Source organism: Sinohyriopsis cumingii, unplaced genomic scaffold (genome assembly GCF_028554795.1).
Source record: "Sinohyriopsis cumingii isolate HCF-2022 unplaced genomic scaffold, ASM2855479v2 utg001031l, whole genome shotgun sequence".
Taxonomy (NCBI): Eukaryota; Metazoa; Mollusca; class Bivalvia; order Unionida; family Unionidae; genus Sinohyriopsis; species Sinohyriopsis cumingii.
This window is the reverse complement of record NW_028315954.1, coordinates 1-18,398: the sequence shown is the minus strand read 5'-3', so window position 1 is coordinate 18,398 and position 18,398 is coordinate 1. Positions and strand designations below refer to the sequence as shown.

General features: G+C 35.5%; 1 protein-coding gene across 2 annotated transcripts; it reads right to left on the bottom strand.

Annotated features, from left to right (window-relative positions):
• Positions 1–3,991: 3,991 nt before the first annotated feature.
• Positions 3,992–16,802, bottom strand: LOC149772885 (MAM and LDL-receptor class A domain-containing protein 1-like). 2 transcript variants are annotated; one of them, XM_089947159.1, is made up of 6 exons: positions 15,513–16,802; positions 13,051–13,410; positions 10,854–11,144; positions 9,981–10,264; positions 6,698–6,779; positions 3,992–5,967 (listed from the first exon to the last, which is right to left on the bottom strand). In XM_089947159.1, the coding sequence occupies exons 2-6, from the start codon at positions 13,346–13,348 to the stop codon at positions 5,468–5,470; spliced, it is 1,455 nt and encodes a 484-aa protein (XP_089803285.1). In that variant the 5' UTR covers positions 13,349–13,410; positions 15,513–16,802; the 3' UTR covers positions 3,992–5,467. The 2 variants fall into 2 exon arrangements, with proteins under 2 accessions (XP_089803285.1, XP_089803286.1); XM_089947160.1 differs by lacking the exon at positions 15,513–16,802 and adding an exon at positions 14,252–14,759.
• Between the last annotated feature and the right edge of the window lie 1,596 nt (positions 16,803–18,398).

The following is an 18,398-nucleotide window of genomic DNA, read 5'->3' as shown; positions in this document are numbered from 1 at the left end:
AACCAGCTATAAACCTGACCTAGTTCATCGGCTGAGATGCAGACGGAAAGAGTCCGAAGTAATGCATTTCATTTCCATAGCCTGATGTATAAACATCACATCTTTTCAAAGCCATATGCAGAATAGGCCGATATATCGCGAATTACGAAAACACACGGGTGGTATCCTCTGTGTTAAAAATTAGTGTTTTGTTGAACAGAATGTTCTGGTGACATTGCCACTTTTCAAATGGTAAGTATTGCAGTATTTTTGTTTTCGTCAATCGGTCAGATTAGGTATGTGGTTTGCGCCAATATTGTTGACATAAATCTTACATGCGCAGAAAACCCTAAGAGCAATATATAAACACGATCCTGTAAAACTTGTTATAGCCACTGACATATTTAAGATAATTAGTTTTCGTGCTTACCTCTGAAAACTGACAGTATTTACTTGCAAAATACTTTGTGCTGTTTCAGTCTGTTATTTAGTTGCTCAAAGTACGCTCGATTGTGTGTGTGTGTGTGTGTGTGTGTGTGTGTGTGTTGGATTTTTAACGTAGTTTTAACAATTTTTCAATCATATCCCTACGATGTCTGCAGTGTGGCAGTTTACAGTGATTCTAGCACAGAGGCATCATGCCGCAGACATGTGGCATCATGTCCCACCAGGTCACATTATCCTGACACCAGGCAGACCAGTCCTAACCTCTTAATGCTGAGCGCCAAACGGGGCGGCTGCTAGTACCATTTTTATAAGTCTTTGGTATGACTCGGCTGGGGTTACAACCCTCGATCTCCCGCATCCGAAGCGGATGCTCTCACCACTAGACCACTGGAGCGGTCCGCACAACTTTGAAAATTGAAACAATATGTGAGAATAAAATATCTCATCCAACAATATATTTGGTTTTCTGGTGCAAATTTTCGTACCAACATTGAAATTAGTTTGAAAGGATATGTGCTGATCTCATGGGATTTGGCATTTCACTTCACTTCTGATAATTTATGATCATGTTCAGCCATCTATATCCTAATTTGTCTGCCAGAAAAGGTAATTAGTTTTATAACTGAATCATTCCCATGAAGTAAAACTGTATAATGCTTTTGTCCAGAGTGTCTCCACCAAAGTGACCATCATTTCGAATACATTGAAAGAGATCAATCCAGAATTCTGCACATTGTTTTCGGAAATGTCCCCACCAACAGTCGATCCTCTTGTTATGGGTACTAGCTCCTTCTAAGAATGCATTTTCATTAACGTGTTCATGTTGCCAGTTTCTCCTCAGAAAACACTCGGAACACTTGACGTAACAATTTTGAGTTCCAAGGTCGCCTCTTGCGAGAGTGGGTACTCCACCTAATTTTCCAACAGTACTTATAAAATAACCACATATGATTCTTGGATCGCTGAAATTATGACACACATACTGCCATACAATATTTCTTGAATATCCGTCGATACATCCGTTTATACAGAATCCGTACGGCTTCAACTTAACATACGAATCAATGTGCCAGATATGATTTGGTCCTTTGACAAAATTGAGACATTGTGCTCTTTTAGCCTGGCACCCATTAGAATTTAACGCGGATATGATGAGTCGCACGTCTTCTTTTCTCACTTTTAATCCATTAGCCACACATTTTGTGTGCATCCATCGATATCCATGTAATTGACCTGAACGATTGATTTCACTGGATATAAAGAATATGACATTTGCTACATCGCTGTACTCTTTATGCCTTGAAAGACCTCTACATTTTAGTATGTGTCTTAGATGACGTTCACTGATGGTAATCCCATGTTGAACTGAAAGAACAGTAATAATGTCTTTATAAAGAAGTCCTAGTTTAAATTAGAACTTAATCAGCTCAGTTCTGAAACCAGCATCCGCCATTGGAATGCAATAATCAATTACATAAAGTATACCGGGGAAACAAATTGTTAATCCGCCAGAGTTTTTGAGGCAGCGAAATATTAACTTGATGGAACGATTTCTTATTTTGAGGGAACAAATCATTACCTTGAGGGAACAAAATAGCAACCCGAGGGAACGAAAGGTTAATTTGAAAGAACGACTGATTATTTTGATGGAACGAAATGGTAACTTGAGAGAACAAACTATTCATTTGAGGGAACGAATAATAACTCGAGGGAACACAATAATAACTTGTGCGAACGAATTATCAATTTGAGGGAACGAAATGTTAATTTGAGGGAAAGAACTATTATCTTGAGGGAACAAAATAATAACTTTAGGTAACGAAATAATATCTTTTATCTCCTGCCTTCTCTGGGGCTCTGTATAAACTAATAGTAATATTATGTCCACACCTGAACAACCCTCTCTGACACCTGTCTCTCTAGTGCGCTGCAGACGAATTCAATGTTCTATTTATAGAATATTACTTGAGGGAACAAGTTAACAACTTGAGGAATCGAAATATTAATTTGAGGGAACGAATAATTATTTTGAGGGAACGAAATGTTAATTTGAAGGAACGAAATATTAATTTGAGGGAACGAAGTATTATTTTGAGGGAACGAATTGCTAACTTGAGGGAACAAATTATTAATTTGAGGGAACAAATAATAACTTGAGGGAACAAAATAATAACTTGTGCGAACGAATTAGCAATTTGAGGATCGAAATGTTAATTTGAGGGAACGAATTATTATTGTGAGGGGACGAAATATTATTTTGAGGGAACGAAATAATATTGTTTACCCCATGTCCTCTCTGGGGCTCCGTAGAAAACTCTAAATTTCGATATCTTTTTCTGAAACTAAAACGCAAAGACTTTCACGACATTACAAGCTAAATCGTCATACTCATCGTCCATGTGACACGCAATCACCGATATAGGATAAACAAAAGTTAAGCACAATAGTTTAGGATACAAACAAACATATTTACACCATTAAAATGAATGAGAACTGTTAGATATGACACATGAAGACAAAACTAAACAAAATGAGAAATTACATCTCAAAACTAGAACGAGCTGTCAAGGCTAATGTAACATTGCAACAATAACCAATTAGGCAACTATAGGTAAAATTTAGTCATAGGAAATACTTGCTAGTAATAATGTTTAGAGATAATTGGTCCTCCTTAAAACTTGCTAATGGTGCAATTACAAAATTGTAAGAAAATGTTCCAACGTTTGGAGTTCACTCTTAGGGTAAGAAGCAACTTACGATGAACAAAATACACACAAAACAAAGACAAATCCTGTGCGAAAATGAGAAAACCCTGTCTATTAATGTCTCAGTGATATGGGATATTTACAAACGAGAGTTAACCATAGGTATACAGATAAAGGAAACAGCTGAAAAGCCGTCTTAAAATGAATAAATTGCATGTATGTTTTATGCTGTTAGAACAGCAAAAGTTTGAAAGAGTATAATCAAAGAGAGACGAAGTGTACAGAATCAAATTGTTTACATACATACATACATACATACATACATACATACATACATACATACATACATACATCTCAATTATAACATGCCCCAAGAAATCAAAAGATACATTTTTTACACAAAATGACTAAAGGCGAACAAAAATAACATACATACAAACTCGTAACAACACAAGATACGATTGATTAACAACGTCTGCAATAAAAAGAGATGAAATAATTACATAAACAAACTGGCATTTTCCCACAAAAGCGGTAATACAGACGTATCTTTAACTAAAGACCTGTTTTTAAAGCAGTCTTATTAAAGTCTGTCCTCAGTGAAGAATGAAAACATGTAAGGTGAACAATCAGTGCTAATTTTGACCAAAAAAAATCACGAAAATGATAGTAGGCATTTTTCACCTGAATTATCACAGTAATGTGTAAATTTCATCTTATGACACAGGGAAGTAATCAACTGACTGATCCGATCATTAATTATTTCCCTTTTTAGTATACCGAAGAACACAAACTTACGTTATGTACTATTTAACAGTAACAAAAGTCAGGCAAAGATGGATAAAAGGAAAATAAGACGGTTTTCGATTGCTAACATACTATTTAATATAACGTTTATAAGAAAACTACAACCCATTACATTAGTGTATGGAACAGATTTTCTTCTTGTCCCTGTTAAAATAAACCTACTGGAACAGTTGCATTAATTTGCATTTTTCCATGCTATTTCAGTTTGTCAAAATTTTAACATGTTTTCTTGTATGTTATTGGATGCCTGCGTCTCCTTAGCCACCAATTAAAAAAAAATATTCCAGAAAAAAATCAATCCAAAACTGACTGTTTCTCTTTTCTGAACGGATTGCAAAAGAGCTTTAAATCTTTTCTCAGTTTTTATAGAAGCATTATAACATGTTATAGCTGTGAACCTTTTCATTTTGTTATTCTTTTTCTTTCCGTATAATGGCACATATTGGCTTATTTCTGACTTTCAATACGTGTCCCCAACAAACAGATGCTATTATATAGTGTCGCTGTCAGGAATTTCATTTCTAAGTTCGTGACAACATCCGAAACAAATGATCTCTTCCCCATATCCGGGTCAGTTGTTGTCCTTTGACGGAAATTAATGGCCGGTGCTGATGTATATTTACTCACCGAGTTGTTCTTTATCACAAAGGATAAGCCAATGTCTGTCGATCATATACAGCTTCATCAGCTTACTTCTTTACTCTTATAATTTTCTTGAGTGTATTTTACAAAAGTAAAATTCCAGATAGTCACTTTTGGTATATATTATATACGTCTGTGTCTTCAACACAAGGAAAACCTTTTATTCGGTTCGAACATGTTGCCTCTCACGCAGGCAATTTAAAAACAAGAAACACAATTGCATGCAACTACCTGTAATGTCCTATTCGCATGCTTCAGTACACAATGAGACGAAATATTAGCTTTGTAATACTATTCGATGACAGGCTCCTAATTTGTTTCGAATCATTGAATTTTACAAATCGACCTCCTTCAAACAGCTTTCATACTGAAAGAAAATTGTAGAAATCACACAGCAATATATTAAAATGTTATTAAACCAGCGAAACGTTAGAACTGCTTGGAGTGCAAATGAAGATCTCTCCTTTCATCCAACTACAAATAATTATGCCAACACTAATAACGAGTACATGTACAATTCATCCAGTTTGTGTAGTAAAACATCAAGCTTCTAGAATAAGTCCAACCATTACTTTTTTGTACCATTTATCCAAATCTGATGAGCTTAGACCAAAACGTTCGGTGTCCTTGTATTTATATAGTAGCTTCGTACCATGCAGAGTGAGTACCTCGAAGCAATTTCAGTCCAAACTTTTTAATTTTTTAAAATATTTTTTATACCGAAACTTTGTGGAGCAATAACTTTGCTAATATTAGAAGCCATATAATACTGGCAGCAAGTCATATTCAAGCACCCAGTTATACAGATATCGACAGAGAAATGCATGAAGTCCACGAAGCATTTTATTTGGTATAGATCTTTGGTCAAATTATTTATTTGTATTGATTCAGAGTTTTGTAGCGAAACTGTCTTGCTCCTTGTCAAAAGTATGTTTTACTGTGAATTCTGGTGTGTGTATCTCTACATTATTTATATCCTTCGTCGTTAAAATTGAATTAGAATATGTTAGGTTCGTATGCCTGTCTGTGTTACTGATGCCAGTTTCATGCACTTTAAACCGCTGTGATACAATAGCGCTCGTTTTCAATTCCTCCGCCTTCCTAATTTTGCGAAAGTATATAATGAGAATTATTACCACCAAAACAACAAACAAACAACCGCCGATTACACCTCCAATTATGTTTCTGTCTCTTGTGGAAATGCCGTTTTCTGCCAGAAAGCTTTGGTTATCGGTTACGCTTTCAGAGTTTTGAGGAAGACTATGGGTGGTGAGAGTAATGACGTTGCTAGTTCTTGTATTAAGGGAAACTGTGGCTAACATGGAAATGATCGTTTCTCTCGTGTATATATTTGATGAGGTGGTTGAACTTCGGCTTTGAGTGGATGCTGAAATAAAACGAAATATCCATACTAAATCATTACTTGCATTTGATACAGACTTCATCATTATGAGTATTGGTTATAAATCCATTTTTAAGGCAACAGGGCATTCGAAAGTATTTGAAATAGTTCAGTAAAATAATTTTTATTTCAACATTATCCTAGTGCTGACATAATATCTATCAATCATCAACGTAGGGTGTCGGACTGACTACATAAAATAATATATTCATTAAAATACGTAGTTGCCAAAATAGTATATTGCAGACTTCATTGACTAGATTTGAAATTCATGCCATACATGCATCTGATACAGTCCCGCATGGACTGTACTGAATAATCTGACGTTCATTTCAATATAGTCTAATATGAATACCTTTTCAGTTTTCTGATTTTTTTTTCTCCAACTTTAGATTGATAACTACAAACCTTGTCAATTCACGAGCTTGGTTATTTTCACCCGGTAAATAAATGTCAATTTTAGTTGGTAGCGTGTTTTATGGTAAACAACTGTAGATAAGGATATTTCTGCATAAAGCGGCCATTTTCGCAGGTCATTGTTGGTACATTTATGTAAGACATTATGAGTAAAATTGGTACAATGTTTACTTTTCCTAGTTACGTTCTACAGCAATGAAAGTGATTTACGCTCTGCAGCAATGAAAATTATTTTACAATGAAGAACACAATATCAATCAATCTCATGAACATCTGTGTTCCAATAAATATAACTCACTTGAAAGCGGCTTGCCATGGATTGAAATATCATCAATACCAACTTCCGAGGAGAATCCATTTGTAGTTGCTTGAAATACGATCTGCAATTGAATGAAACAACCCAACAATGAGAGTATAGTAAAGCCAGTACACTATTCAATTCTATAAATTACGCGTTTTAATTTAAAGTAATTTTTTAAATACAAAATACGTTTTCATGTTTGTGTGAATACCGGCATTTGCATGTGGCGCTGATGTCTTAAGTCATATGAATAAATTCTGAAATAATTTAGGCAGAAAACCTGTTAATGCGCTCTCACAGTGGCGTCACTAGGCTTGGTGTCACCCGGTGCGGTAACTCATGGTGTCACCCCATGTACCTCCTTCCTGCACAAAAATTCTAAAATTTATTGACAGATATGTGCGGTAACTTATGGTGTCACCCCCATGGACCCCCTTCCTGCAAAAAAATCAAAAATTCTATAGGGGGTCATGTGCGGTAATTTATGGTATCACCCCCAATGTCCTCGTTCCTACACAAAAATTCAATTATTTTATAGACGGTCATTTTGATGTCACCCCCTCTGATCGTGTCACTCGGTGCGGTCCGCACCCCCTAGTGACGCAACTCTCTCTCAGACCAAATGTAGCAGATCCTATCATGGAAAACATTATTTATTGCCCCAAAATAGTCTGCCAAGTTATACTGTTGAGAAAGATGTAGCCCAAAAATAGCCAGTCAGCGTCCTTAAAAACAGAATAGCACAAGCCTGCTCTCCATATCTTTTAAAATATCGTTAGATTATATATCCTTTGAAAGTGTGTGTGATTTGTGACGTACAAAGTCTGCCTCGGTGTTATAACTCATGAATTATGGCCACTTATCCTGCACATCGTCTGCTTGGCATGTTCTGATCTTCTGAGTGCATATTGTTTTGTGATGTACAAAATCTCTATCTTATCTATTGTCAAGGATAACCAATTATCCTGCACACCCACTGCTTGGCGTGTTCTTAATCTCATGATATATGCCACTTATTTTCAATAATACTATAGTCAGATAATTTTCTTAGATTAGTAGCTTGAAACATGATCTTGAAAGATGAACATATAGTTTCTACAATGAGAATTAAAGTTCCAATCTACCCCTCACTTTGCGAGTGTCCATCATTTATTGCAAAAGTGACTATCATACGTAATAGAGCCTCAAACATTGCAATAACTCTGGTGTTATTTCCACAAAAGAAAACGCAATTTATTCCTCTGTTTCTCCACAAGAACATTCTGTCTTCAACAGTGATCACTTGACCAAGTTTCATCAGAAAAAGAATTAATTATTGTTCAACCGATAACTGTCTCTTGGGCTTCCATTCTGTTAGTGCAGATCAGTGTTACTAACAGGTTTTCCTACTTTGGTATTGTCAGCAATATGCATGTAGTTAGCGTTGAACTTGTCCTCTATGATGTCTTCGTGTGGATCCTGATATCCATCCATGGCTTGGCGTGTTCTTACTATCATGATATTCCACTTATTTTCAGATACTTTCAAAGATTAGTAGCTGGAAACATTATCCTAAAATATGAACCGACAATTTGGTAACAGGATTTTAACCGAATGGAATTTAGGACCGAATGAAAAGACAATACAATGTGAGTGAATTGATGTTTATGAAATCAAAAATAAAACATTCACGACAATACATACGCAAGTAGGCTCACAAACCAACCCACTACATGTGATATAAGATTACCGTACCGAACATGTTATGAAAAGAAAAAAGACTGATATATAAAAACATGAATATCCTTCATACAGTATGAATTACAGAATCATATGATAAAGAGAAATAAGCACGTTTCATACAACCGTATGAAAACAAAGAAAAAATCTATTGTTCACACAACCATATTTCCTTGCAAACGTAACACAGTTCATATTCTCTTATTCAGAGTTTGGTATTCTCATCACTATTCCTTGGCCTTCTCTAGAATTCGGAATTCCTATCACACACGTCCATTCATGTAGTAACAGATACACCGTCAGTTGAAATTAGTTAATGGCTCCGCTGCCACTCTGGTTCTCCCTCCAGTGATATAGCTATAGTAAGTCGTAAGAGTATTGACAATCCTTGACAAGATCCAATCAATCACTGTGTCGCAAAAAACAATATGTTTCCTATCAATAAATAAAAAGCATGTACACAACCAGGGGTAAAGTACCCATGCATATCGTGCTCAATGGGTATCTCACCGCGAGCGACCTACGACGAGATGCATGTATTGCCCAGCCACCATAACCAAGTATAACAAAATATGAACTATTCTAGGTAAAGCTGTATTAGTCTAAGAAACCAATTACTCGTATTGTTCTAAGGCATTACTAAATTATTTTCTTGCCTTATTCTGTGACAAATTTCTTCAACGAAAATTAAAGTTCAAATCTTCCCCTCACTTTGCGAGTGTCCATCAATTATTGCAAAAGTGACTCTGTGATACGCAATAGAGCCTCAAACATTGCAATAACTCTGGTGTTCTTTCCACAAAAGAATACGCAATTTACTCCTTCTCTGTTTCTCCATAAGAACATTCCGTGTTCAACAGTGATGACCAGACCAAGTTTCATCGGAAAAAGAATTAATTATTGTTCAACCGATAACTGTCTCTTGGGCTTCCATTCTGTTAGTGCAGATCCGTGTTACTAACAGGTTTTCTTAATTTGGTATTGTCAGCAATATGTATGTAGTTAGCGCTGAACTGTCGTCTTGGATGCTTTCTGGTGTGCAACCTGATATCAGTTATCTTTACGTTAACGCAAACTGTTGTTGAAGATATAACCTACGGTCAACATTTTTGTCATCCAGATTCAACTAATTTTTTCACAATTCTTTCTTGCTCACGTTTCTTCACGAATCTAAGTACAGCAGACTTAGTTATACCGAATATTTCTTGATGTTTCCACTGTCATTTACGTTTCAGTTCTGAAGCGAGTTGTCTTTATTAAATTAGCAGTTCGTGTCTTGATCCATCCATTGTTATAGTGGAATATATACGATATTTTTCCGCGTAGTAATTTATTGAGTATACTGAGGCACTAAAACGTTCTTTGATTGATCGAATGATAACCAGTTTGCCTTACATCTGCAAATGTCGAGTTAATGTTACACGTGACTGTATAATACACTGTGGTGTGCTTCACATAAATGGTATAATCAAATATTAGTATTCTGTGTTAAGTCCCAACATGAATGTTAATACTGATATCTTCAATTTACATCTTAAGGTGGACAACCTAGTATACTCACCGAAAATGGTTTTGTAGAGAACACTGGTATTTCTACTTTCGTCCATGGTTGTGGGAATTGGGCATGGCTTGTCCAATCCCAAGAAGGTGGCTTGTAACTCCACAAGGCAGTACGGGTATTGTCCTGCTCCTGCAGAAGCACGAATAATTTGGCATTCCTGTCCGCTACGCTGTACCAAAGGGTCAGACAAACGGGGTAAGGCAGAATAGGGGTCATCAATCCCGCCCTTTGGCCCGTGTATGGTGAAACGTTAAGGGGAAGATAGGCATATTTTCCCGATCCATCTATAAACAAGTTAGATTTAAGAGATAACTATATTCATGTTTTCAGATCTGTGCACTTAAGTTGGTATTTAAATTAGACTGTGGTAAATTTAATTATATTGGAACTGAGACGTGTTAGCAAATCCGACTAACATTACATTGGTAACTGTATCATTATCTATATAAGTCAGCAAGAACTGAATAAATCAGCCCAGTACGTTTCCAAAATTGTATTAATTATAACCAAAATTGGTAACAGTTGAAGTCATAAAGTCACTACTTGGTTAGCTTTTGATTCTATGGTATGGATCTTATTTCCAACAATTTTTAAAATTCAATAGAGTCACAGATGTATCAGACATTATTATATATTCTAGCATTTATTTTTCCTCTCATTATTGTTCTTTATTAATTGTTTGAAGAGCAGTTCTTGAAATGTTCATCATAATGTTCATCATACAATTCTTATAACTTACGGTGGACCCTTCATGGTTTCCCAGAATCAAGCGCATCTACAGCCATGTATTTATAGTAAGAGGAGATCTGATATTAAGTTAGTCCCGATTTTCGATAACCTACTTCGTCATTTGTAGCCACAAATAGTACCTACCAGTTTTTGTGTGATCTCCGTTTATTTTACTGGCCCAAAATCCAACATATCCTGATGTTATGTTCCACTTAATTGTGTAGTCTTTGTTCACAACAGCCGAAAGGTTGCACCAGCCGTTTTCAAAGTCGCAACTTCCCGGAAGTAAATCGGTGTCGTAATAGGCCAATGCGCATGGGTTCATGTGTGGAGCGGTTGTAGGTTTGATAGTCGTGGTAGTGGTTGTTTGCGGAGTTGTCGGAGTTGTCGTAGTCGTTGGTATCTTGCACCAGTCAGTAAGATCATCCTCATTGTCTTAATAAATAAAACAGGAGAAAATGTACTCAGACAAAAATCTAATTTGTCAATTTGAGCTCAAACGTTGGGATTTAGGTGCATCTCTTCTTCAAAGTAATTTGAAGTCTTTACTGTTATTTCTCCTAAGGTATAATTAATACGGTTTTCAACCGATACTACAAAACTTAACATTATTCGTTAAAACTACTGGTCTTTGTGCGTCACGTAAGATATTTTAAATGCATCTAAATATGTATGCATAACCACGATACAAAAATTATTCCTTTTGTTGCAAATATGAAAAACGTATCGAAATCCCCACCCTAAGGGTATGCTCAATGTGCGGTTATTATAAAGAGTGGTAACTTAACTGATATAAGAAAATTAGTTCACTTTGTGTCTCTTCCTGCACATTTATGATGTACGAATATGAAGGTCAGGTGATCTTTTTTAGTATTTTTGTCGTAATTAAGCGAGATAGGGATGACATAGAAATTATCCGGACCTCGGACGATTTGATTCAATGAAGTCACCGAAACTGATGTGTAAATCGTTCTGGAACACCAGACCACGTGTTCTGGAAAATGTTGAGGATGCTTACAGAAACTCCAGCTCAAAATTAGATACTATACTTCCAATTCATCAAGGTCAGATATTTTTATGAGTCTAACATAATTATAATCAAAGTTACAGACTTAAAAGTTTGAAACTTTGAGTTAGAGTTTGAGTTTTAGTGTGCATAACGTTTCGAGACTACGGAGACTGTAAAGAATATGGGGCCAATAGTCTCAATATGGGGTCAATAGTCCAATTTCTTTAACTCATTATGGGCATACACATGTAGCTGAGAAGTGAGTACATCTAGAAATATTTTCTTTAAATCATGTATGGTTTTCTCAATGAGTTAAACAAATCGAAGTCTGAATGATTGCGAGTGTTGATGTACCTGAATATAAAAGATCACAAGTCTGCCGAAATGACATACTGATATTGGTATTTGGAAATGGGACGCAAAGGTTAATGGTCAGTTTGTGTACATGATAAAAATATGTATTCGACAAGGAATGTGGTGTCACAAATCCCAATCCTTGGTCATGAATATAAACGACAAGGAATGTGGTGTCACAAATCACAATCCTTGGCCATGAATATAAATGACAAGGAATGTGGTGTCACAAATCCCAATCCTTGGCCATGAATATAAACGACAAGGAATGTGGTGTCACAAATCCCAATCCTTGGCCATGAATATAAACGCAGAATATTTAATAAGGTAAAAGCATCAGTCAGTTCAACATACACGAAGACTTAAAAGCACCACATAGACTTCTGGAATCATAATTGAGCTAAAGCCACAAAATGAATCTGAACAATCAGACTATATTCATTAAGACAATGTCTCCACAATGAACTGTATGAGATTAATCAAGATAGCTATAGTCGATAGCTGCAATGCATGCCTTAAAGAGTTTTCTCTTTGTACATCTGAAATTCAACAGGGAAAACAAATAATTATTTAACCCAAAATGACATGCCAGGGCAACTCATTTGAAAAGGCATTTATCTAAGAGGAATGAGGAAGCACATTAATCTAATGAAGAGTACTTTGATCTTGATTCACGAACAACACGCGGGATCAAATAGTATTCCAGCTGCATATATGTTAATTAATTGCTGATATATATATATATATATATATATATATATATATATATATATATATATATATATATATATATATATATATATATATATATATATATATATATATATATATATATATATATATTCTTGTGTTGTGTTTGGTTAATATTAACTAGTTCACTAGTTATTATGAAGTGCTAATCTGGAAGAACTTAAACACATCAATCCCTGCTGTTTGGAAGCAATCAATCAAAAATGATCAAGAACGAAACAATTACACCTTTTGGTTCCGATAACAGCCAGATGTCATCCAATCCAATGTCACTTGCAAAATGTGTCCTTGTCGTTGCACGGAACTGTAGTTGGAAGACACCTGGTTTCAAAGACACCGTCGCTTCTAACCAATCAGGGTTTTGTCTGCCACTTCTGCTCCACAACATAGTGGATACATTATCCGAGATGACGTTGTCATAGGTCACCATGTATAAGGACAATGTACCGATGCCGTTTCCGTTCATGTGGTACCAAAATGTCAGATTGCTTGTCTCGTTCAGATCGATTTTCTGACTCTGGATCATAGCGACCCATGTACTGTTGTATGCATCTTGTCCCCGGATGTACAAATAGGCCCCCTTAATATCTGAAATTAGAAGCTTGAATTATGTTATTTTGTAAACAGATGCTCCATCTAATTAGCTGTGCAAATAAATCTTCACAATTAGAAACGTTAGAACTCAGCCCTTTGATAAGTTAACTTGATCTCTTGTGGAATGTTAATTTCAAGGGAGGAAGTTTGATTTTTCTTGCATTTGTGAGATTTCAAGAGTTCAACATACCCTTGTCAAGATTTGACGATTTATGAAGATATTCAGGTGACAGAGATAAGTATTCAAGAAAACATATTTGATAAATGAATTAAAACTGTCAAAAATGAGCTTAATGTCGTTTCTTAATAGATAAAGATAAAAATGAAATTTGGTACTATAATTTGCACACAAAATAAGTTGAATTTGAAAGAATTTGATATTCAAGAAAGGCAAATATGACCTACTGACAAAATAAATCACCAAGAAATTAATTTATTCTAATAATAATCATAATGTTGTTTATTTGTCAAACAGGCTTGAGAAGAACAGCAACAAAACTGCGTCATATGTTTATGCAGAGAGCGTTTTATATTTGGGGTTGGGGGCTTCCAAGGTAAGTTCATTATCTTACGGACACAACAAAATCCTCTGTGGTAATACATCTTGGGTCCAGTTTTTGCTGGGATCACAGTCTAAAGGACATATTCAAACAATCAAGTATATTATATTTAAAAGAACGATAAGGATTTTATTTATGAAAAACTCATAGCTAGATTATGTACTCTATTCATACTGCGTCCACCTACATTCTCTTTTTTGTTGAGTTGCAGTTGGAAACATGATGCTCATTAACGACCACTTAACTAATGTTATACAATTCATTATAAAGTGTACCTCTAAAGCAACCCAGATGTAATGGTTAACACGTTGCAATTTGAACCCTTATGTTACTAATTTTTGTATACTGTTGTGGCTTGTGAAAGACATACGGCGTGGCTTCATCGCACTGTTGAAAACCTGAAGAATATACCAAACTTGACATAGTTTCTATCGTCACTGAGACTTTTATATTGAAGCGTTGTAACACATTTTGTGGCTACTTTCAAGACAGTTTAAAAGTATCTGCTTCATGGTACAAACAATCCGGTTTGATCAATGTCAACAGGCAGGAAGCAATTTAAGTTTCTTATTAACAGGGCCGACAAGAGAGAGGGTGCAGCCTGGGATATATCTCCGAGGCCCGGGCCCGCAAGGGGGCCAGGGCCGAACAACTTTTTTTAATTTTATAAAAGAAATATTTTGAAACTTGATTGAACAAGAACTAGGAGAGACACGGGTGTTTCTTACCCCGTGGCCCATGATCGCTCTCTACGGCCCTCCTTATTAAACTTCGGGTAAAGTTTTCTCCGAAACGAAGGGGGCATTTCTAAGCATGTCTTGGATAACGACCTGACTCCCTGCATTTTTAAAAAAAATATTTTGTCTGGATTATTTCAACTTGCAATAAATGATTTCTGCGGCAAAGTGCTTGGTCCCCACCCCACCCCATCTCTCTCTCTCTCTCTCTCTCTCTCTCTCTCTCTGGGGTCACATAGTCTTTTTGTACATCAGCTTCTTCTGAAAACTCAATGTCAAACATTCTTTCCAAAATAGTGTTGTCAACCTCAACTATCTCCAATTTTGAAATGCTCATAAAATGCTAATCTCTACTTACGGTACTTTTTCCCTTATCCCAGCGGCAAAAATGGTCATTTTCTCCAGTTTCTTAAAATTACAAAGACGTGTTGCATTTATGAATTATTTACTACTTAGAATCCTATAAAGCGATGGGAAACGAAGATGGATGTTTTGCATATCATTAATCGAATCTCACTGTCACTGCGCCAAAAGTACTTGTAAAACTGAATAATATTCAAGGGATTTTATTTTAATTTTATCCATGCCAGTCGCCAAAGCTTCTGTCTCAATGTTTACCATATTTTCAATTGATGTTGTATACATTGTTGAATATTAGGCATTGCACTCATGCTATAAAGACTCTAAGGTCTTAAGATAAGTAATAAAAAAAGAGCCAGAAGCAATAAGCTTTCCTAAATTCAACAAATAATTTATTTGCCTAGAATATAAAAGTGAAAATTAAAAAACATAAACTTACCGTATTGCGCATTAAATCCCAAATAATCACTAAATTTCAGACACTAGTCCTAATGACTCAAGTTCTGAATAAACTTTAGCAGAAATCTAAATTAAATCCAATGCTGGAAATGTCGAGATGCCTCTGGTTGCTCGTTTTGTGGTGATGTACCAGCAGTCTTCTGTTGGGACACAAGTATACAATCCAAGAATTCAAGTCTCTTTTTCCATGAATGTTATTTTTGAAGAAAACTTTGTATTTTTGCAGTGAATAAATAATTTGAATAAGGAAATTCCTGCCCAAATGAACTACTGGACAAAAGAATAATACAATTGATTCTGCTAAGATCTTCAAGGACGAATGAACGATTTCAAGAAAAAACATGATTACATACTAATTTACTTGTAACACTCCATCGAATTCTCAACAAGTTCTTTTCCAGAACATTCTGAAATCGGAAACAAGGTTAGGCCTTGAAATCAAACATTAATAATTATCTTAATGAACATGACAAACGTAAAGTAGGGGAAATTCTACCCTCAATCAAGGACAAATTCAATCACACAGTATATATGAACTGTTAGATGTGATTTTGATTTGATAAAGAGCATTGTTGATTTTCTAGATGCTGTATGATGTAGTTGTTCTGTACCTCTAGCACCCTCGGCCTACATCGCCGGAGAAATAGTTAACGGAATGATTTGGTTTATGGTGTCAACATATTTGAATGCTTTTCAAACCACACAGATAACTACATTTGAACTCATATAAATTCCACAATCTGGTGAAGATTTGTTTTGCAAGACATTTATTTGCTACTTGTTTTTAGCCCAGTGTAGTAAAGTTTGAAATTTGTCTGGATGTACGTTCTTTCTCCAAAATCGCCAGAAACGTACTATAACGTAAAAGTGATTTTCGCCATCGATATCCTAATTTCTTGAATATATACTTGTGTGCATTAGTTCAAGCCATTCTTTAACACAATATCTCAAAGAATCTAGCAATCAGGTAGGAATGTTTCATAAATATTGTCGAGAATACTTTCGAGTGAAATCTTTAACTGTGGCAACATGGATCTGCTGTTTCCACTATATCGTCAGGGCCGCAGGAGCAGGAACTAAGTGGACAAAGCTTTCCTTCATCTCTAGCGTTATATTTTGTACAGATTTTGTCACATCAAAAGCTTGAAGAACACAAATTTAAATTTTGACCAAATGAAAAAGTACCTAAAGTGGCTACATCACCACCAATCAATTAAAAGGCACGCTTGTTGCATCTTATGATGTTTTTGTGTCTCCTTTTCCTTTCTTTCAAAGTTAAGTTTTAGCCCTTTTAATTTACTGTGATATTTTTCTAGATGTCCACTTTGCAAAGGAATTTTGCTTTCTTTTCACTTTTCCTTCGTCTTCCATATGTTTTCAGGGAAATGTGTTGACAGGATAAAAGACTAAATTGGTATATTCAATTTACTTTAATTTTACTTTAAGTAGTAGGGGCCCCGAGTGGCCGAGTGGTCTAAAGCGCTCTCCGTCACGGATCACTGCCATCTCAACTCTGTCTGTGTTGGTTCGAGTCTCGGGCTCGGCCAATGTGGATATGTTAGAAAGCTTGCTGGTAGCTTCTCGTGGGTCGGTGGTTCTTTCAGGGGTTTTCCCGTGTTTTTCCTCCACCATTAATACTGGCCGCCATGTATAGCCTATCTTGTGCTGAAAAATGGCGTTAAACCCTACAACAACAACAACAACAACTTTAAGTAGTGAAAAATTAATTTTAAATTGAATTGGATAACTAAAAGCCATGTATCAAAAACTGTTCTAAATTACCAAAAAATTAAGTAAATATGTTAACCAGTTTAATCAACAACAAAGCAACCAGAACACTATTATTTCGTATAGAATCCAGTGTTCCCTGTTTCAGCACTTTTCTGGAACTTTATAACACTAAAAGTTAGCAATCTAGCACTCAGTGCATAAGGAGAGATAACTCCAACTTGACTGGCAAAATACAGTGAAGTATCTAATTCCATGTAATCTTCATTCCGTTCACTCTGTAAATTTTCTATATTGTCGATTGGAATAAATTTGCTGAACTTTGATGTTCAGTTCAAATCAACACAACCTACAATGATTTGGACATTTTGGCAGCTCTAACATTAATCAAGTTTTCGTTTACGTATATCTATATTTTTTGCAACAACTGATACATATTTTTATCTAATGTTAGTAATTTTTACTCATGGCTGTAAATTGTACAGATTATATTTAGTTGGTGGCGTACGTGTACAAGGTCTGTTCTAAGATATTAAAGAACGCAAAATTGCGTAGCAACTAGAAAAGATGACTATGTACGTCTTGACAGTTACTAACAATAGAATTATTAGCAATCATATTTACGAGATTCGTCATTTTCCCCATTTGGCAGATAGGTCAGGTGGTGTCTACTTGTCATTGAATGGGTTAGGTCACGTGAATAGGTATTTGGAAATATTTAATGAATAGTATGTTCTGTCACGTTGTGAAATATAGTCGTAATATGGGGTGTATATAAGGAGAGAACTGAGCAATAAAATCTCGTTTCTATTATGGAGTCATTCTTATTTCATGTGTTGTTGTACATAGATATAATCTGAGAAGAACACATTTTCTAGAACTGTTCCCTGGAAATAACACGTGCTCATTTTTGGACTATAATAATATTCTGGAACTATTCTTACTTATTCGAGGGCGTTCTGCCATTTTGACAACGTCACATTCATGACGGACCTGTACGTTTTCGGTTCTGAAGTTCATGCGGAACTTTTAATTCTTTTGGGCTTTAATATAACTTTATCATGATCATTTTGAATTCACTTCATAATGCTGTAAGTTCCTCTCACATTTTCATTTATAACTTTGATTATTAAATTAT

Excerpts from the sequence above, each read along its gene's own strand:
- LOC149772885 (XM_089947159.1), bottom strand. The coding sequence starts at position 13,348 with ATGATCCAGAGTCAGAAAATCGATCTGAACGAGACAAGCAATCTGACA. Across the intron at positions 10,265-10,853 it reads CGGAGATCACACAAAAACTG|ATGGATCGGGAAAATATGCC; the intron begins GTAGGTACTATT and ends ACTTGTTTATAG. Across the intron at positions 6,780-9,980 it reads TCTCTACAAAACCATTTTCG|ATCGTATTTCAAGCAACTAC; the intron begins GTGAGTATACTA and ends ATTCAATTGCAG.